This window comes from Cervus elaphus, chromosome X (genome assembly GCF_910594005.1).
Source record: "Cervus elaphus chromosome X, mCerEla1.1, whole genome shotgun sequence".
In the NCBI taxonomy this organism is placed as follows: domain Eukaryota; kingdom Metazoa; phylum Chordata; class Mammalia; order Artiodactyla; family Cervidae; genus Cervus; species Cervus elaphus.
This window is the reverse complement of record NC_057848.1, coordinates 129,678,932-129,700,750: the sequence shown is the minus strand read 5'-3', so window position 1 is coordinate 129,700,750 and position 21,819 is coordinate 129,678,932. Positions and strand designations below refer to the sequence as shown.

At 42.8% G+C, this 21,819-nt stretch overlaps 1 protein-coding gene and 1 non-coding gene across 18 annotated transcripts in view; one reads left to right on the top strand and one right to left on the bottom strand.

Annotated features, from left to right (window-relative positions):
- Window positions 1–3,844: 3,844 nt before the first annotated feature.
- ZNF674 (zinc finger protein 674) overlaps window positions 3,845–21,819 on the top strand; it is a 33,693-nt gene continuing 15,718 nt past the window's right edge. Inside the window, exons 1-6 of one of the 17 annotated variants that reach the window (XM_043895155.1) lie at window positions 3,845–4,070; window positions 4,964–5,071; window positions 6,396–6,464; window positions 7,029–7,072; window positions 8,902–9,028; window positions 9,339–9,437. In XM_043895155.1, coding sequence (XP_043751090.1) covers window positions 6,422–6,464; window positions 7,029–7,072; window positions 8,902–9,028; window positions 9,339–9,437 — 313 coding nt within the window. In that variant the 5' untranslated portion in view covers window positions 3,845–4,070; window positions 4,964–5,071; window positions 6,396–6,421. Of the gene's footprint in view, window positions 4,079–4,098; window positions 4,462–4,963; window positions 5,129–6,395; window positions 7,073–7,836; window positions 7,893–8,901; window positions 9,029–9,338; window positions 9,438–21,819 lie in introns of those variants that run through there. The other 16 variants (XM_043895157.1, XM_043895159.1, XM_043895158.1 and 13 more) reach the window with 16 other exon arrangements.
- On the bottom strand, window positions 21,477–21,583 carry LOC122690936. Its single transcript, XR_006340189.1, has one exon. It is a non-coding gene; the product is annotated as a U6 spliceosomal RNA (small nuclear RNA).

The following is a 21,819-nucleotide window of genomic DNA, read 5'->3' as shown; positions in this document are numbered from 1 at the left end:
GTACATGTTCTGGAGCCAAACTGCCTAATCTTAATTCTTTATTTCATTTACTAGCTGTGAAGCTTTCGGTAAGTCACTTGACACGCACATCCTTCTGTTTCCTTATCTGGAAAGTATAGTATAATAACAAGGGATTCTAGTAATAATTTTGAGTTAGAAGTGAATATAAATAACATAGGACAGTGCCTGGCACAGCCTAAGTCCACAGCACATATTATTACACACTGGCTTTTTATAACATCTTTTAAGAACACAAAGAGACCTTATCCCCTATGGGGTTTGCATGGTGTACACCCTTCTCAACTGAAGGACACAATCACCCAAAGACTGAGGTTCTAACCTCTAGGCCATCAGACATCTGTGAGATTGGATTCATGCTATTATTTTGGAGCCATCAACCAGTCCCCTGGGGTCGATTCCCATCTTGTCTATTCCAGCTCCACTCACTCCACACACTTTCCTGCCTGCGGGAAATCTGCGGGAGTAGCAGCTCAGAGAGCTATGCAGTCCACCCAGGAGACGAACACTTGAACTGGCCTTCCCTTTTCCTACAGAAACTCATGCAGTTCAAAGAGCAGAATGTCACCAAGGCATTGCTCAACAGACCTGTCACCATAGTCATTGCAGGGAAGACTTCCAGGAAGAGGGAGGTACCAGGGACCTTCAGCAGAACCCTATAGCTCAGCAAGAAAACTGCTGAGCTGAAAACCTCAGCTGCCACTAGACAAACCTAGACAGTGTATTAAAAAGCAGAGACATTACTTTGCTGACAAAGGTCCACATAGCCAAAGGTATGATTTTTCCAGTAGTCATGTATGGATGTGAGAGTTGGACTATAAAGAAAGCTGAGCACCGAAGAATTGATGCTTTTGAACTGTGGTGTTGGAGAAGACTCTTGAGAGTCCCTTGGACAGCAAGGAGATCAAACCAGTCCATCCTAAAGGAAATCAGTCCTGAATATTCATTGGAAGGACTGATGCTGAAGCTGAAACTCCAATACTTTGGCCACCTGATGTGAAGAACTGACTCATTGGAAAAGACCCTGATGCTGGGAAAGATAGAAGGCAGGAGGAGAAGGGGATGACAGAGGACGATATGTTTGGATGGCACCACCGACTCAACGGACATGAGTTTTAACAAGCTCCAGTAAATGGTAAAGGACAGGGAAGCCTGGTGTGCTGCAGTCCATGGGATCTCAAAGAGTCAGACACAACTGAGCGACTGAACAACAATAGCTGCTGCCCAATGCACATCCTCAGGACCTCTGCTCCTCAGAGGTGGGTCAATCCCAGCCTTGCTCTCTGAGTGCTGTTCCTTAGGTTGGTCATCTCCTCACAAACACTAAGCAGATGTACTGCTGAGGGCACAGTCAGACTGAGTTCACAAGCCCCACCCACTGGGATGGTTGTAACAACCAACCTAGGAATCTACAGCAACAATGTGTGCAGGACCCCCAAGGCTTGATGATTCCCGAGTATGACTCAGGACTTGGAAACACCATTATGACTTCTCAGAGTCTGGGAGTATTACTGAGCTGTTATATACATAGTTGATTTATGACAGTGAAAGTAAAATCAGCAAAGGGAAAGGCACAAGGGTGAAGTCCAACAGAAATCAGTTGTGAGATCCAGTTGTTCTCTCCCAAAGGAGTCCCATGGACAACACTTAATTCTCCCAGAAATGATCTGTGACAATGCATGCAGTGTCACCAGTCAGTCACCAGTCACAACTAGAGGTCCAGAGATTGTACTGGAGGTCAGGCATGCAGCTTCCATGTGACCACTTCAGCTACTCAGTCTACAGCCCCCAGATGTCAAATGAACACAGCATGGCCCAGGGCCTCAGACATACAAAACAGATGCTCACCATAAATCACACTGTTAGCAGGAGCTACCTGGTCAGATGAAACAGAGAGGGCTGGAATACAGAAATACCCTACTAGGCAGAACATGCCAGGGTCTTTGGGGTGGCTTCCCAGGAGTGGACAAGGACCAGTCTTCATCAGACAGGCTTTTCTTTGGAATATTTCAGTAACTGGGACCTTCTGGAGTTATCATTTACAATGAATTCTAACTTATTAATAATTACAGACAATTGCCATGTAGAAATGTTTTCAGTTGGGTATGAGTGGTGATCCTGGGCAAGGGTGGTGGGAAAGTGAAAGTCCACAGTGCAGGAAGGAGCAGTAATGGGGACTAGCATGCTCCCTAGTGCTGGGGAGAGGACAACAAATGCTGCCACCAATTGCCAGGTGCTTTCTGTGGGCAAAGTCCTGGGCTTGGAGTTCTAGAGATGTTCCTTCAATCATGAGAACTATTTGGATGGGTGGTCCTTAGCTATGATGTAAATGAGGCTCAAAGGGCCAGTAAGTGGTGGAGCCAAACCTTCTCTTCTATGGACAGAAAGATCCCAACAGCTGGGCAGAGTGTGGGCTAGAAGAACACCCTGGCATGTTTCCTGGATCCTGGATGCCCAAGTCACACTAAGAAAAGCTGGCACTGTGTGAACAACCACCACACGTCCTTCACCAGCCCCTTCTTTCTGTGTGAGCACTCATTCCTGCCAAGTCAGGATACGGGGAGTCTGACTAGAACAAAAGACCAGGTCTTTCTGCAACTAGGGGTTTCTCTACTATCCTCGGGACACTATCACACTAACTCTATTAAATTTCTCCTGCCTCTTGACAGTGTTGTCAGAAAAGGTTATCAGGTCACTTCTTCTGGAAATATGTTAGGATCCCCAAATCTGACCATCATTTACAAATGCACAAAGAATTCACGGAGCTGGGGGTCCCCACTCACATGACTGACAGTAAACAGACTCTTCTCCTAGGACTCCTACACAAGACTGGGACAGAGTCACTTCCCAGGAGACCTCCAGGTTGTAGATTAAGGCTATGATTCATCCAACGACCCTGGGAGTATCAATTACCTCATAGGGGTAAAGGGAAAAAGAGGGAGAAAGCAATGTGTTCACCTGGAAGAATAAATAAATGTATGCTGGATGCCATGACTGATTTCCTCACTTGTTATCTCTCAACAGTGCCTGGCAGATATTGGCTGTAGCACAGGAGTGGGTGTCCTGAGCCTAGATTCTGCCCTGCCCAGACCAAGTTTCTGCCTGAAACCAGGGAAGTGTCACAGGCACACAGCACACACTTAGCCTCTCTCTCCAAGACCCTGACAAGAAACAGAAAACTTTCCTGAAGAGCACTACAGGCCTTTTTAGCAGACCACGTTGCCACAGGCTGGCATCATCAGAGAAACAGTTCTCCCCTACTTTACGCTGCATTTTCAAAATGGGCAAAGCCCAGGTTCTCCAAAGATCCCCAGGCTTCAAGAAACCAAAACTCCTCGATTTATTTCAGGACAATCAGGCATCATGGTTTCTTCATTCGTGCATTCTGCCGGCCCAGTAACCTGGCTCCCATCCGCTGCTCCAGGCGGCTTCCGGAACTGTGCCTGACCTCTGCTCTCTGATCTCTGACCTGACACCAGAGCCCGGCTCCTACCGGCCGGCCCCGCCTCCAAGATGGCCGCACCCGTGTAGGTTGTAGTTATCACGGAGGCAGTAGCCACCACTACGGTTTTCTTATTCTGATGATCTAAAGAAAGAGGAGAGCGTGGCTTTGCGGGATGGAGGGATGGGAACTCCCCAGGGAGCACAGCCACAAGGAGGCCCGGCGGCGCAAGAGGACGAGGAGAGCGGGCCTCCGAGGCAGCGGACCCGGCTCCGCTACGACAGTCTGCGCGGAGCCCACTTGCCTCCCGCCGCCCGAGACGCCCTCCCCCCTCTGCCCCCCAGCCTTTCGTACGACTCGTCGCGGAAAATGGTCGCACTACCTTGTCGCTCCATCTAACCTCAGAGGGAGCCACGTCAGAACCAGCGTCCCTGAAAGGCGCCATGTTGCCCATTGGCTATCTTGCCATCCCCCTAGCCACCTCACCTCCCTTCTGCGCGTGCGCAGCACTTGGGCTCCCAGGGCAACGGGGAGCGGAAGTGTTCTGCTCACCCAGAGGGGAGTGCGAATTGGTGCTGGCTGTTTTACGCCCTCAGACCTCGGGTTCCTGGTAGTTTAGTAAGGGGAGGCGAAGTTGGGGGCGGGCTGGATGGGGAGGTCGGAGGAGCAGTGGGCCGTGGGTAATGAGCTCCCAACCCCTGGGGTGTTGAGTGACGGCCGTGGGGCGGAGAGGGGACTACGGAGTTAACGAGTGAATGGTTCATTAATTGATTGCTTTAGCAACTGTTTACTTGGTGGTGGTTTAGTCGCTAAGTCCTGTCCGACTCTTGTGACCCCATGGACTGTAGCCCGTCTCTGTCTGTGGCAGTTTTCAGGCAAGAATACTGGAGTGGATTGTCATTTCCTTATCCAGGGGAATCTTCCTGGCCCAACTGTTTACTTAGTGCATAGTGAATACCAGACACCATTGTTTCACTTTAGTCATCACAATAGCCCCAGGGGTAGGTACTACGATTCTCTTCATTTTACAGAGAGAAAGCAAGAACAGAAAGGCTCGGACACTTGACCAAAGTCACACAGTAAACTAGGGGCATCCTTTTTCTTTTTTTCAGCATACTATCTGTGCATTTCTAACTAATATACCCCGAATTTATCAACTTTATTGCTTACTGTCTCTCCCCTGCTAAGAATATGGCTCCTCAAGATGGGGGAACTCTGTTCACGTAGAATGGGCAAAGTAGGTACTCACCTCTGTTATTAACTGAAGAAAAGCAGTAGAGCAGGTGGTCAGTTTCATTCCAGAACCCAGACTCTTAGGAAGTAAGGCAGTGCTTAGCTCTTTATCTAATGGTGGTGGTAACTGAGCTTACTAAATGTCAATTCTTAAAACTAGAGGGAGGCACTGTGCCTTCTAGTGTCAAGGGAAACATTTGGATTTTCCTCAACTTCACTCCATCATAGACGTTGCTAACTGCATCTCCTGTGTGGTCATTCCCTTTCCAGGGTCAGGGTTCATAACGGCCAACAGCTCACAGCTTCAGACGCCGGCTGATCTACCATGGGCTTCCTTAGTTAGTCTACAGAAGACCCAGCCTGAGACCTCAGAAGGAGGTGAGTTTTCCTGGTCAGAGGTAGAGACATGGTCCTGAAGGGAAGGTCCTAGCAAAGGTATCTTTCTTTGTCTTTGAATCCTTGGGTCCTGCCTCCTTAGTAATAAGACAGCTCATTTGGAAATTCCCTGGTGGTCCAGTGGTTAGGACTCCATGCTTTCACTGCTGAGGGTCCAGGATTCAATCCTTAGTAAGGGAACTAAGATCCCACAAGCTGAGCAGCCAGACCAAAAAAAAAAAAAAAAAAAAACCCTAAAACCCAAAAAGACAGCTTCTCCGTGGGGAGTTGGAAGAAAAGCACCAGCCCAGACCTCAGGGCAGAGTGGGGAGACCCACAGAACAGACTCAGATGCTGTGGTTAGAGGGAAGTGGCTCACAGGATAGCAGGTTCTAAATGAACTGAACCTGCAGTGCCCTCTGTCCCTTCCTTCAGCTGAGAGAGAGCAAGACTTCTAGCCACCATCAAGAGCTGTGTCATGGTGGTCAGTTGAACCCCTATTGCAGGAGAGAGATGAGAAAGTTATGGATGGATGGAGGGATGCTGCACTGTGGTAGTGCTAGCAAGGACATGATCAGGCTGGAAAGATTGATTCCCTACCTCCCAGGACTTTCTCCACTCTTAACACATTTGTGCACACACATTTGTGCTCTCCTCTTGTGCTGTCGGCTATTTCAGTCAGTCCCATAGTATGAACAGCCCACTTCCCTGTAGCAGAAATGCTGAATCTCCTCTACCCTGACTAAATGACCAGAGAGATGTTTTTGGTTTCTGCATGTCTGTGAAATCTCAGAGTAGTCTCTAGGTAGCCATCACCTAGCTATGCTACCCCATTTTCATGCTAGTAACTGGGTCTGGAAGCATGACTCACTAAGCTCCATCTTGCTGAACCCTATTGCACTGATACTAAGGCAGGGATTGCTAGAGTGGCAGTGGTTAACAAAAGCTCATTGCTGAAAATTTGTTTTGAAAACTGCCAAATAAGGAAGAGCTTGGCAATCAAATGGCCATGATGGGAAATAAGGAAGAATTAGGGAGGGAACAGGGAGGTGGTGGGCCGGAAGGACCAGGGTCGGGGGGAGCAAAGTCAATGGTTTCCAGTTCCATGTGGACCTGACCAATGCCAGGTGCTTAACCTCCCTCAGTCCCCCTACCTTCCGCCCTCCACCCCTTTCCCTTCCTCCCTGTACTCAGCCCTGGTTAGGCTCCTTCCTCCAAACTGCAGCAAGTTGTCCCTGTCTCCAGACTTTGCTCAGGGTTTGTCACCTGAAGGGCTCATTGTGATAATTAGGTGGTTTGTAATAATTTCTCCTTTTTATTTTACTAGTAATTAATATTGTCAAAAGTGATAAAATGCGAGTAAACAAAAAAGGAAAGGTGAAATCAACCCTCAAAGGTAAGCAGGGTCAACGTTTTAATAGATGTTCTTCTTCAGTACATGCATATAGCTTAACAAAGGAGATCCCACCCACATGCTTTCTGGTAACCTGCTTTTAAATATGTTAAGACATGAGAACAGGATTCCATTGCATTTTTAAAGCCCATGTGGTATTTCCCATTTTGTGTATCTTATTTTTTTTAAACTTGAGCCACCTTTACTGGAGGTTTAGTTGCTTCCAGATTGTTGAATGGTGGAAATACCTACAGTTAATATCTTTGCAAATAAATTATGATAAATTCCCAGGCATAGAATTTTTGAGAGAAAGGAAATATCAGGTTGTTAATGGCTTCTGAGTAGAAGTTTTTAAACACAGTCTTATATCTGTCCAGGGAGAGAAAATCAATTTCCATGGGATTGTGCAAAACCCATGGGATCTTAGCCAAAGGAACAGCCTGGAGCTACCAGGCCTTGTGTCCTGATCACCCTCACTGTGGGGCAGGGGTGATTGTTATTAGGCTGGTGATGGTGGTCTCAGGGCTATGTGCACTGACCTCAACCCTCCTGATTCTGCCTTCCTAGATCTCCATCCTTGGTCTGGGCAGAACCAGATGGCCATGTCCCAGGTGAGTTCCTAATTTACCCCTACTTTGTTTCCAGTTAATTTAAGGTAGCAATTAGGAAATTATATTGCAACCTTGAAAAAATATATGTTAGTTCCCTCAGCTTTGGCTGTTTTCTGCTCAACCTGTCATCCACCTCAGGTTTCTCCAATCCTTCCTCTTTTCACCAAAAAGGCAACAACAACAACAACAAAAGAACGATATAGAAAGGAAAAGACATTTTTGTCTACTTCTTACTCTTGGAACTGCGCTTCATATTTTTGCCTTCTCAAAGAAAATTGTTTAAATGCATAAACTTATGTTGCTTTTTCTATTCACTTTCACTTTCAGTGCACTTTTTGCCTTTTCATTATGTTTAAAATTGTGAAAGTAAATCCACATCTCATGTTCTAATATGCATAAAATAAACAGTATCCAAAAGATCCCTATTTCTTCTTCTCCCAGTACCACATTCTTCCTCAGAAATGCCCACTGTTAGCAGTTTGGTGATAAGGTGCTGTAAATGCATTTACTTCAGTTTAATTAACTAAAAATAGAGGTACATGTTGGAGAAGGAAATGGTAAACCACTCTAGTACTTGTGCCTGGAAAATCCCATGGATGGAGGAGCCTGGTAGGCTACAGTCTGTGGGGTCTTAAAGAGTCCAACAGGACTGGGTGACTTCACTATCACTTTTCACTTTCATGCATTGGAGAAGGAAATGGCAACCCACTCCAGTGTTCTTGCCTTGAGAATCCCAGGGACGGGGGAGCCTGGTGGGCTGCCGTCTATGAGGTCGCACAGAGTTGGACACGACTGAAGCGACTTAGCAGCAGCAGCAGAGGTACATGTAATGTGTGTTTTTTCTCAAATGCCATCACACCCCCATACCCATCTTGCTTTTCCCACTTGATTATATTATGAGTGGTGGTCCCCATCAGTACATAGAAACTGTTTCAGTTCCTCTTTCGTGGTATGGATGTCTCATTTAACTATTTCTCTTTTCATGAATATTTGGGTTTTTTGTTTTATTTTTCTATCGTAAATAGTGCCTCATGAACTGCTTTCTATGTATCTGTTGGCCCATTAGTACAGGTATTTACGGAGAGTACACCTGGAAGAATTTTTGAACCAAAGGTATTCACACTTTAAATTTGCTTTCCCAAATCCTGGACTGATTGGTACTTTCACAAAATTTTAAATACCAGATAATTTCTGTGTTCAACTCTTCCAGGCTGTTGTTGAAAGATTAGAAGGAATCCAGTTCATGCTATGATGCCACCTAAATTCGAGGAAGATACTACAGAAAAGTAAAAAGCGAAAGACCACTTTTATTTAAGCATATGGATGCGGAAATTCTAAAAATGTGTTCTGAATAGAGCATTAATAAATTGAATTGAGCATTTTTTAAAAAGTACTCAGTACCTATGATAAAACATTCAAACAAACACTTTGTTCAACAAAAGGTGAAAAATAATTTTCCTTCTCACCCTGTTTCCATATCTCCTTCATATTTCATGCATGCTGCCAGAAATCATGTGTGCACATTTATTTGTCTCGATGGAAGTATCCCCCTTTCTTTTCTTTTCTTCCTTTTCACGTATTACAGCACATTCTAGTCCTTTCTGTGTCCGTTCCATTTCACTGTGTGTTTGATCAACCTTAACTTTTCTCACCTCAGCACTCTTGACCTTTGGGTCAGATAATGCTATGTTGTGGAGGGGTGCCATGTGCATTGGAGGATATTTAACAACATCTCTGGCCTCTACCCTCTGGGTAGAGGGATACCAGCGCCTTGACCCCCAACCCCCCCTAGTTGTGACAGTGGGCTATGGAGAAGTGTATTGTTGCAGGAAACATTGACCTTCAGGGACGTGTTTGTGGACTTCACCCAGGAGGAGTGGCAGCAGCTGGACGCTGCTCAGAAGAACCTCCACAGGGACGTCATGCTGGAGAACTACAGCCACCTGGTCTCTGTTGGTGAGGGACCCTCCACAGGGTGACTGGAACACACCCCCTTGTGTTTCCCTCTCTGGGCTGCTGCAGCTCAGGGGTATCTGGGCCCTGAATAAGTCAGGCCTCAGGCTCCCGGTCAGGAATTCCTAATGGCGTTTGCCCCCTGCCCAGGATGGTCATTATCTCGCCTTCTCTGGTCTGCACTGAGGGCCCACTGGCTAGGCTCACAGGGCAGTCACCAAAGCCAGACCATCACTGCCCTGCAAGGATGGGCCTTGGTTCTGGGATGCTGCAGATGTTCATAACCAAGTCCTCTGTCATTTCCTCTCAACAGGATACCTTGTGGCCCAGCCACATGGGATCTTCAGGTTGGGACAAGGAGAAGAGAAGGCAGGGATGGCAGCTGGAGAAAGCCCACTGTGGAGCTGTCCAGGTGAGCCCATGCCAGGCCAGCTGGGCCAGGCAGGGGGACCTTCACGGGTCAGGGAGATCTTGGCCTCAGCAGCACGCCCAGGAACTTATCTCAGAAACCCCAGGCTTGGGGACACAACTCAGGGCTGATGGAATGAGCTGCTGTGATAGCTACATGATGCCCCACCTGCCACCCCTCCACAGCCCCTTATTCTTGGGGTTCAGACAGAGGCGGCTGCTATTGTTCTCTAGATCCTGTCCCCACCTTCTAGCATCTCCAGTATATGGAGATGTGCCCAGGTTTGTCTCTTTCCTCTTCTCCTCCTTTCTGAAAGCTGTTAAGCCTTCTCTCTTGGGTATTCACATGTTCATCAGAAGCCAAGCCGATGGAAGGATGAAGTTTCCTCTTTATTTGGCATATTGTGGGCCCTCAAAATCTGAAATGCAGTGTCTTTAACCTCAGGGAAATTATCCTCAGGAAATTATTGATTTATTGGAGTTAGGATGGACAAGAGAGCTTTGCTTAGTAACCTTCAGCTCTACCAGGCCAGGTACCACCGTGTCCTTGTCTGCTCTCACTTTGAGGCTAAACAGTGTCAACTTCACACAGGTTTCTGTTTGCTCATTTCTCTCAGACCATTCCAAATCTGACTTGATTCCACCTGTTGTCAGATTCCTCCTCTTATCAATACTTCCCTCCCACTCAACTCTTTTGTCTTTTGTCTTACCTCTATTTATTAAAATAAATAAACCCGAGAGCATATTACTTCCATAGCAGCATGCTTCAGTGAGCACTGTCTGCTTTCCTGTTTGTTTGTTTTTGCTCAGGGTCTCTTATGGTGACCTAGGAAATCTCGAGACATTAGTCTTTGTCTTTTTCTTTCCCGCTCTTAGTGGCCACTCAGCGGCCCCTCCCGAAGAAGTCTGTCTAGATCACTGTTACCTTTCACTGCGCTCCATGGACCAGCAGCCTGGGCATGGCCTGGGCTCAGAGTAGAAGTGCAGATTTGGGATCCACTTCAGCTTTACTGAATCTGCATCTGCTTTTCAACAGCTGTTCAGAGATTAGTTTCATGACTGCAGCTGTAGTCAGACGGGCAGCTGATTCCAGGTGACTCTCTAGATGGCTTCCCCAGAGCCCACTCCTGCCTGGCAGGTGCACCCTCTCACTCAGAGCCTTCCTGAACCTTCTCCCAGGGACATTTTGGCCTACAATTTACTCTTTATCAATCAATTCCATATCTGCTGCTCCATAGAGATTCATCAGGGTTTCTGGTCTGCTGATGGCCTGCTTTTTCCTGCTTCCACTGTTTCCAGGAATTGAGTTGCATTCTTATTTCAATATTAATTGTGGAAGGAGGAAGCACAGACTCAAAGGAAGCTTCCACCCTTTGAAGTCACATTTCCCATGTTGAGTCTGAGTGTGCAGAACATTCTGGGATATGATGTAATCTCAGTGCGTTCCCAGTCACACCTCCAAGGGCAGCTTCTTTTCAAGGTTTCTAATTCCTCTGATGAGCATCTCCAAAGGTCCAGGGAATACCTTCACATCTGCATTTCTCAGTTTTCTTTCCCTCCTATGAAAAGTAAGGATTTAGTTCAATTAACCTTGATCTTCTGCTCTGTAGCGCTTCACAATGTTCATTAAGTTTTTATTTTCCCTTTCTTTGTTGACTATCCTTGTAACTTTCAACAACATAGCTAAGCTTCTGTTTTTGCATTCCAGTTGGTAACTTTCTTTAAATCATAGCCAAATGCCTGTGGCTGAATTTTCTACCTGGAACACAAACCCCTAGAGGCAAGAGTCCACATCTTGTTTTCATTCATCCAGGTGTCTGTAGAGGCACTAAGTAAGTATTGCTTTGATAGTTTTGGACTGGGGCAGAGGAAGGAGGTTTGTTATTCTTCCATAGCCCAGTGGTGAAGAGCTGGGACTTACAGCCTAGATTCAGATTCTAGCCTTTTCACTCACAAGCTGTCAGTTTGTAGAATGGGGCTAAATGCTAGAATTTAAAGGACTGACAGAATTTAATGAGTTGATAAATGTCAAGCACCAAAAAAAGTGCCTTGGAATAAAGGAAGTTCTCAATATATGTTATCACTCTTTGTATTGTTGTTATTAGCCATATAGAATATTTGTTTAATGTAATGGTTGTCAACCAGAGGTGTATCACCTGTGGAGGCCTAGTTATGTGCATTGTAACATTCCAGATAGTTCTGATATCCATGTCTAGTTCAGATTCATTGCTTTAAATGTCTGCTGACAGAGGTTCAAAGGACTGTGAGACTTAGCAAGGCCGTCACCCAGGAGCATGGGTCAGTCAGATGGGATAGTAAATAAGAGCACACAGCCTCACTACTGGTTAGCTTGGTTCTCTTCCCCCATTCCTCCATTCTTCAAACTACTCCAGAGCTTATATTCTCCTCTGGGCCCTGGATGAAATCTCTGACAAATCTCATAAATTCTTGGATTGTTCTGAGATAATAAACATCTTCTGTCAAGATCCACATATCAAGAGTAGCCTTGCTGTCATATTTATTATTTTCAATTTGTTGAGCTTTTCACAGAAAGAACTTTTACCTTTGTTAATTTTCTTTATTGTGTTTTCCATTTTGTTGATTTCTCCTTTTACATTTATTTCCATTTCTAATTCTTTGGGTTTACTTTGTTGTTCTGTATCAGTGTCTTTTTCCCTTCAACATTTTATTATAAAAATTTTCAGACAAAACAAGCAAAATAATTATAGTTTGAACATCCATGTAATATTTAGATTCTACAATGAATGTTTTGCTGTATTTGCCTTATTGCCTATCTGTGTGCTAATTCCTCTCTTCTTCCATCAATCTCCCTTTTTTGTGTGTGTGGAATGCATTTCAAAGTAAGTTGTGGATATCAGTACACTTCACACCTAAATACTCCCACAGGCATATCATTAACTAGAATTAAATATTTCTTAGTATTTTTTCTATCCTTAATGCTTAACAGGTGTTTTCATAAAAGGAAATGCAAAACTAGCACAATATGATAGTGGGTTGTATGTGGTAATGCTTTAATGTAATTTCCAGATGCATTTTCCATGTATTGTCATGATATATGTAACTGCAGTCTCCTCTTCTTGAAAATGAAGTTTGGGTTATTGAGGTATAATTTATATACCATGAAGTTCACCTCTCTTAAGTGTACAGTTCTATATATATTGACAAATATATAGTCATTTAAATACCATCACAGTCAAGCTATTGGACATTTTCATTCCCCTAAAACATTCCCTTGTTCCTCTTTACAATTAAACTTCTCCCCTACTCTCACATCCAATCTTGTTTTTTCTTCTAGTTTTGTTTTTTTCTAGAATGTTATATAAATGAATCTCATAGTATATAGCCTTACACATCTTTCTTCTTTCATTTACTTTAATGCTTTTTAGGTTCATCCGTGTTGTGACATGTTTCAACAGTCTGTTCCTTTCTGTAGTCAAATGATACTCCATTTGCTTACCATAGACCACGGTATGCACTTGAATTTTTTTTTTTTTTGGTTATTATGAAAGAAGCTGATATGAACACACTCATGTTTAGGCATTTGTGTGGGCATATATTTTCATATTTCTGGGGTAAATATCTAGAGTGGGATTGCTTGGTCATATGGTAAGTGTATGTTTAACTTCACAAGACACTACCAAACTGTTTTACAGTGTAACTGTACCATTTTGGATGCCCACCAGCAACATATAAGAGTTCCAGTGTTTTGTTTTCTTGCCAGCACTTGGTATTATTAGTATTGTTAGTCTTTCTAGATACTGTATAAGAGTAACTCATTGTGCTATTAATTTGCATTTCTCCAATAACTGATATTCAGCATCTTTTCATGTTCTTTTGTTTGCCATCTATATATCTTTGGTGAACTATTTCTTGTAATCTTTTGCCATTTTTGTTATTATTAAATTGTGAGAGTTCTTTATATATTCTGGATGCAAGCCCTCTATCACTATGTGTTTTCCAAGTCTTTACTCCCATGCTGTGGCTTGTTTTTATCTTAACAGTGTCTTTCCTAAAAAAGACATTTTTAATTTTGATAAAGTCCAATTTATCAAATTGTTCTTCTACAGTTCATGCTGTTATACCCTGTATAACAATTCTCTAACACAAGGTAACAGAGATTTTCTCATATTTTTATTTCAGAGGATTTATAATGTTAGTTCTTATATTTATCAGGCTTCTCTGATAGCTCAGTTGGTAAAGAATCCACTTGCGATGCAGGAGACCCCAGTTTGATTCCTGGTTCAGGAAGATCTGCTGGAAAAGGGATAGGCTACCCACTCCAGTATTCTTGGGCTTCCCTTGTCGCTCAGTTGGTAAAGAATCTGCCTGCAATGCAGGAGACCTGGGTTCGATCCCTGGATTGGGAAGATCCCCTGGAGAAGGGAAAGGCTACCCACTCCAGTATTCTGGGCTAGAGAATTCCATGGACTGTATAGTCCATGGGGTCGCAAAGAGTTGGACATGACTGAGTGACTTTCACTTTCACTTATATTTAGGCCCATGGCCAATAATGAGATGAATATTTTTACCTGGTATGAGTTAAGGGTCATTGTTTTCCTTTTTCTTGCATATGCATATTTAATTGTTCAAGCAGCATTTTTTAGAAGACTAGCTCTTCTCCATTGACTTACCTTGGTACCCTTATCAAAAACAGTTGAGCACATATGCATTGATCTGTCTGCCAATACGGCACTCTGTTAATTACTGTAGCCTACATGTTCACATCAGGTACAGTGAATCTTCCAACTCTGTTCTTTTCATAATGTTTTGGTTCTTGATATTTTCATATAAATTTTAAAATCAGCTTGCCAATTTCTGCATCAAAGCCTACAGGGATTTTGTTTGGAATTACATTGAGTCTGTGGATCATTGAAATACTAAGAATATTGAGTCTTCCAATTCACAAACATAGTATATCTCTCAATTTATTTAGGTCTATAAAAATTTATCTCAGTATCTAAGTAATATTTGGTAGTTTTGAGTGCATGGGTCTTGCATAGCGAATGCAACTGCAATTTAAATATTTCATTTTAAACACACCTATTTGCTTTTTGTCAGTGTCTCCTTTGTTTTTTTTTAATTTAGTGGTTGCTCTAGCAATTAAGAGATACATGCTTTATTAACCCTTTCACCATATATATTTATATTTTAAGACTTTAAGTCATATGTAGAAAGTTTATAGCAATATAGGTCACTTCCCTGCCCTCCTTCATGTTATGCTCTAGGTTTCAAATGTATTGTATTCACAACTGTCATACATATCTTAAAGAATTCAAAAGGAGAAAAATAGCCTGTAGTGTTTTTTTTTTTTTTTTTGCAACCCCATGGACTGTAGCCCGCCAGGCTCCTCTGTCCATGAGATTTCCCAGGCAAGAATACTGGAGTGGGTTGCCATTTCCTTCTCCAGGGGATCTTCCCAGCCCAGGGATTGAACCTGTGTCTTCTGCAAGTCTCCTGTATTGCAGGTGGATTCTTTACTGCTGAACTACCAGGGAAGCCCATTCTGTATATTTACCCAGATGTTTTTTTTTTGTTGTTGTTGTTAATTAACTTAAATTGGAGGTTAATTACAATGTTGTAGTGGTTTTTTCCATACATTCATATGAATCAGCCATGGATGTACAGGTGTCCCCCATCCTAAACCCTCCTCCCACCTCCCTCCCCATCCCATCCCTCAGGATCGTCCCAGTGCACCAGCCCTGAGTGCCCTGTCTCATGCATCGAGCCTGGACTGGCGATATTTTTCACACATGGTAATATACATGTTTCAATGCTGTCTCTCAAATCATCCCACCCTCGCCTTCTCCCACAGAGTCCAACAGTCTGTTCTTTACATTTGTGTCTCTTTTGCTGTCTCACATGTAGGGTCATCATTACTATCTTTCTAAATTCCATATATATGCGTTAATATACTGTATTGGTGTTTTTCTTTCTGACTTACTTCACTCTGTATAATAGGTTCCAGTTTCATCCACCTCATTAGAACTGATTCAAATACATTCTTTTTAATAGCTGAGTAATATTCCATTGTGTATATGTACCATAGCTTTCTTATCCATTCAGCTGCCGATGGACATCTAGGTTGCTTCCATGTCCTAGCTATTGTAAACAGTGCTGTGATGAACATTGGGGGACACGTGTCTCTTTCAATTCTGGTTTCCTCGGTGTGTATGCCCAGGAGTGGGATTGCTGGGTCATATGGCTGTTCTATTTCCAGTTTTTTAAGGAATCTCCACACTGTTCTCCATAGTGGTTGTACTAGTTTGCATTCCCACCAACAGTGTAAGAGGGTTCCCTTTTCTCCACACCCTCTCCAGCATTTATTATTTGTAGACTTTTTGATAGCAGCCATGCTGACTGGAGTGTAATGGTACCTCATTGTGGTTTTGATTTGCATTTCTCTGATACTGTGTGATGTTGAGCGTCTTTTCATGTGTTTATTAGCCATATGTATGTCTTCTTTGGAGAAATGTCTGTTTGGTTCTTTGGCCCATTTTTTTTATTGTTACCCAGATATTTTATCATTTTTGTTGGTCTTCCCATTCACCCTGCAGAAAATCCTGTTGCATTTCTCTTAGAAGAAATCTGATGACAAAATCTCTTTGCTTCAGTGTAGAATTCTGGGTTGACAATTTTTTGCCTTTAGTAATTTTAAGAAGTTCCAGTATCATCTGACCTTCATTGTTTCTGATGAGAACCTCACAGTCATTTGAATAATTGATTCATATGCAATGTGCTTTTTTTTTTTTTTTTACTAACTACATTCAAGATATTTTCTTTAACTTTGCTTTCCAGATATTTGACTGTAATATTCCTGGGTGTTTCTGTGAGTTTATGTTGTTTCTGCTATGCTGAGCATCTCAAATCTGTCATTTTATGTCTTTTTCCAAATTTGGGACTTTTTTGACCATTATTTCTTCAGACCTTTTCTTCTGCACTAGTCTCATTTCCTTGGAGGACTCCAATAATGTGAATGTTGGACCTTCTGATACTGTCCCATGGATACCTGATGCTGTATTTCTTTCTTTTGTTTTTCTCAGTCTTTTGGTCTCATATTGGCAGGTTGGATCATTTCTGTCAGTTTAACTCCAAGTTCATTGACTCTTGCCTCTCTTGTCTCCATTCTGCTGCTCAGTTCACCCCAGGTGTTGGTTTGTTTGTCTTTCTGATTTCAGATAGTATCTTTTTTAGTTCTAAAATTTCCATTTTTTTAATAGTTTCTGTATCTCAGTTGAGAACTTCTTTTTATCCATTCACTTCAAGTGTGTCTGCCTCATAGAACTGTTTCCATAGCTGCTTAAAATGTCTTTGGTATTTCCATCATCTGGTATCTGTTGGTTATCTTTTCTCTTGAGAATTGGTCACATTTTGCTAGTTGTTTGTTACGTTGAATGGTTTTGGATTCTATCCTAGATAGTGGTGATTGTTTTGTTGCTTTTAATCTTTAGTTATCACTTAATAAACCTAGTTAGATTCATATCACTGGTTTTGTGTTGCCCTCTGTGGGTACTGATTCTAATCGATGTGGTGTTCAAAGCCTTTGCTTTGTGTATGCACCATTCAGGGGTTAATTTGAGACTTGAGTGATGGTTTAAGTCTTTGTGCAGTTTTCAGAACCTTTGCTGGCCTGCTTCATGGTTGTCTGAATGCATTTGTCACTCAGGTGTTAGTCTCAGACTGAGCTGTGGTTGAAATATTACTTTAGTTCAGTTCTTAAAGCTTTGGTGTGAGGCTTTTGCTTGGATGAGCTCAGGACTTCAGGAGGTTTATATACCATTGGGACAGAGTCTTGTGAAAAAATAATGGGGACTAAAAAGAAATGCCCTGGTATACGGGCTGCTTCTTCACTTTTTGACTCACCTTCAGAGTCTGCCTGCTTTTTTTTGCTTTTAACTTGTCAGAATCCTGCATAGCTGCTTTATATGTTTTGTCCAGAGTTCTTAGTTGCAATAATCAGTAGGAGAGGGGCTGTAGTAGACATACTGCATTGTGCCTAGAAATGGAAACCTTAATTTCATTCATTCTTGCTTTTATCTTTATTATTTCTATTCTCCTGCCAGTTTGAATTTAATTTTCTCTTTTCCTAGTTTCATAAGGTAGAAGCTTAGATAATTCATTTGATAGCTTCCCTGTCTAATAGAAGTATTGTGAATGCTATGACTGCCTCTAAGAACTGATTTAGCTGTCTCAGCCTCTCTGTATTATACCACAATATACAAGAAACTGCATGTATTTGAAGTGTATAATTTGATAAGTTTTGACATGTAAACACCCAAGAATCCATCACTACAATCAAGATAGTGAAGTCATAGAATGGGAGAATTTGTATGAAATTGGTGTTATTTCTTCCTTGAATGTTTGATAGAATTCCCCAGTGAAGTCATCTGTGCCTGGAGTTTTCTTTATAGGAAGGCATTAAACTACAGTGTCAATTTCTTTAATAGATACTGGATTATTCAGATTATTTCTTCATGAACAAACTTTGGTAACTTGTGTCTTTCAAGGAGTTTGTCCGTTTCACCTAAGTTGGCAAATTTATTGGCATAAAGTTGTTCATAGTATTTCCTTATTATGCTTTTAATTTCTGAGGGTCTGTGGTAGTCTTATTTTAGTTTTAAAAAAGTAATAACGTGTAGAAGTGAAAACTATGAACTTCATTTAAAAGGAAATCTCTCCCCCCAGCTAATGCCTCTTTCAATGCTTCAGGCTGGAAGCTCTCCCCCCCACTCCCCCTGCCACTTGCTGAATCACCAACTAGGCCATCTCTGGCTCCTTGGGTGAAGCAAGTGAAGAAGGAGGGAGTTAGGGCAAAAATAGTTTGCCCTAACTGGTAAAGATATAATCTGATATTGACACCCTCTGCATGTGGCAGATTCTAGAGAGCGATTTCTTTCTGTCCCTGGTATGTTTTGGGCTTCCCAAGTGGCACTAGTGGTAAAGAACCCACCTACCAATGCAGGAGACGTAAGAGACAGGTTCAATCCCTGGGCTGGGAAGATCGCCTGGAGGAGGAAATGGCACCCCCATGGCAGCCCACTCCAGTATTCTTGCCTGGAGAATCCCCATGGGCAGAGGATATTGGTGGGCTTCAGTCCATAGGGTCACAAAGAGTTGGACATGACTGAGCACACACAAACTGGTATGTTTATGGTTTCCTTGGAGATGCCCCAGCTAGGGCCCTTGATTGCAGTTCCCTCAATATAGGCTGTGCCTCTTTTCCAGCAAGTTATTTAATATATCTCCTTCTTGCCCTCACCAAACAGCACTGTCGTAGACATCCAGTCTCTTTTTGCTGAGGTCACCTTGATGCTAGGAGAAAGTCCCCTCTCCAAAGTAACCCAACCCTGTTTCTATCCAGAAGGTCCACATCTGGCTTGTGGAATGTGTGTCTGTGTGATGGGGCCTTGATCTCTTCATCACCTTCCCCCGCCACCCAATGCAACCTCTTTTCTGTGGCCACAGACTGCCACAACCTGCCTGTCACCTGTAGAGTTTTCTAGTCGCAAACCAGGTGCCAAGTCTCATGTGTCCCCCAGACTCTACTGGACATATATAAAGCAGGTTGTCTCCTTGAAGTTTTCCTTACTAGATTAGGGCTGGGGCAAAAGTACTCCTCCTGCCCCTATTGTGTGAGAGAGAAAATGCCACCGCTTTCCAGCAGCTCTGTCTGAAGGTTTCTTCCTCAGCTTCTTAAACCTTAATACTCCTACTTTTTTTTTTTACTCCTACTTGTAAGGTGTCTTACTGCAGAGGGACTCCAAGTGGCTTTGACCTACTCCTTTAAGTCCTGCAAACGTCTCTGGACTGCGAAAGCACTTGGTAGTATTTTATTACCAGCCTTTGAAATGGCTAGGGTTTTTTTTTTTAATATTTTATTTTCTTGTAGTGAGAACTTTTAAGATTCACTCTCTTAACAACTTTCAAATACACAATACAGTATTATTAGCTATAGTTGGGCTTCCCAGGTGGCTCAGTGGTAAAGAATCTGTCTGCCAGTGCACGAGATGCAAGAGACGTTTGATCCCTGGGTTGGGAAGATCCCCAGAGGAGGAAATTACAACTTGCTCCAGTTTTCTTGCCTGGAAAATTCCATAAACAGGAGGAGCCTGGCAGCTAGAGTCCATGGGATCACAAAGAGTTGGACATGACTGAGCAACCAAGCATACACACACAGCTATAGTCACCATGCTGTTACTGCTTCTGCAGTGTTTGTTTAGAAAGCCCCAGGCTGGAATCAAACTAAGAAAAAAGTCACTGCTGTTTCCCAATTTACAGTGGAGCTGCCTCCTCACCCCTCTCCCCAAGTTAGTATCACCTTGATCCATGTGTACAGATCATTGTTGAATCTTGAGATGTGGGCAAGAGAAGTGGAGATTGTTGGTAAAAATAAAGGGCTCTACCAACAGTTTTTTCAAAGCAGATGGCCTGCAAAGAGCTGTATTGATACCATGTTAAGCCAGTTCCTTCAGAGCATGGGTTGCAACTGGGTGGCAGATGTAGCTTCTGAAATATTTGAAACTTCTGGTTTTGAACAGGAAGCATCAATGTAAAAATGCAAAGCTTTGTAACCTTATGCAGCCAAACTGATGATACAGACAATGCATGATTTAGAGCAGTGCTGCGCAAGAGAACTTTCTACAATGATAGCACTGTTCTCTCTATATAGAATTGTAGTATGGGCATACTCCTTGGGCTTCCCAGGTGGCACTAGTGGTAAAGAACCTGCCTGCCAATTCAGGAGACATAAGAGATACGGGTTTGATTCCTGGGTCGGGAAGATTCCCCAGAGAAGGGCATGGCAACCCACTCCAGTATTCTTGCCTGGAGAATCCTGTGGACAGAGGAGCATGGCGGGCCATGACTAACAAAGAGTCAGACACAACTGGGGCAACTTAGCATGTATGCATACATGGGCACACGCTACATTTTGGTAATCTGTTAAGTACAAATTGGTATCTTACTGTAATTTTTGTTTCCCTGATTACAAGTAAAGGTATTTATCATTTCATATTTTGTGTGGACTGGATTTCCTCTTCTGTGGCTTACTTGTTCATATCCTTTATTTGTGTTTTTGTTGGGGGTATTTGTCTTTTTCACATTTATACAGATTCTATATATAGTCCCAATTCTGATTTTGTATATAGTCAGTATCTTTTTCTTAATTTTTTTCCATTTGTTTTTATTAGTTGGAGGCTAATTACTTTACAATATTGTAGTGGTTTTTGCCATACATTGACATGAATCAACCATGGATTTACATGTGTTCCCCATCCCAATCCCCCCTCCCACCTCCCTCTCCATCCCATCCCTCTGGGTTTTCCCAGTGCACCAGCCCTGAGCACTTATCTCATGCATCCAACATGGGCTGGTGATCTGTTTCACCCTTGATAGTATACTTGTTTCAATGCTGTTCTCTCAGAATATCCCACCCTCGCCTTCTCCCACAGAGTCTAAAAGTCTGTTCTGTACATCTGTGTCTCTTTTTCTGTTTTGCATATTGGGTTATCATTACCATCTTTTTAAATTCCATATATATGCGTTAGTATACTGTATTGGTCTTTATCTTTCTGGTTACTTCACTCTGTATAATGGGCTCCAGTTTCATCCATCTCATTAGAACTGATTCAAATGAATTCTTTTTAATGGCTGAGTAATATTCCATAGTGTATATGTACCACAGCTTCTTTTTCCATTCGTCTGCTGATGGGCATCTAGGTTGCTTCCATGTCCCGGCTATTATAAACAGTGCTGCGATGAACATTGGGGTGCACGTGTCTCTTTCAGTTCTGGTTTCCTCGGTGTGTATGCCCAGGAGTGGGATTGCTGGGTCATATGGCAGTTCTATTTCCAGTTTTTTAAGGAATCTCCACACTGTTCTCCATAGCGGCTATACTAGTTTGCATTCCCACCAACAGTGTAAGAGGGTTCCCTTTTCTCCACACCCTCTCCAGCATTTATTGCTTGTAGACTTTTGGATAGCAGCCATTTTGACTGGCATGTAATGGTACCTCATTGAGGTTTTAAAAATATGGAATGCTTCATGAATTTGCGTGTCATCCTTGCGCAGGGGCCATGCTAATCTTCTCTGTATCGTTCCAATTTTAGTATATGTGCTGCCGAAGCGAGCACAGTATCTTTTTTTAAAATTTTTATTGGAGAGTATAGTTGATTTACAATGTTGTGTTAGTTTCAGAGGTACAGCAAACTGAATCAGTTACACATATACATATGTCCACTCTTTTTAGTTAGTATTCTTTCTTCATCTTGGTTATTGCTGGTGTTTTTTGAGTACAAGTTTTCTTTGTAATGTAATTTCTTTGTAATTGATTGATTTTTTAGTTTGTGCTTTTTGTGTAATTTCATGT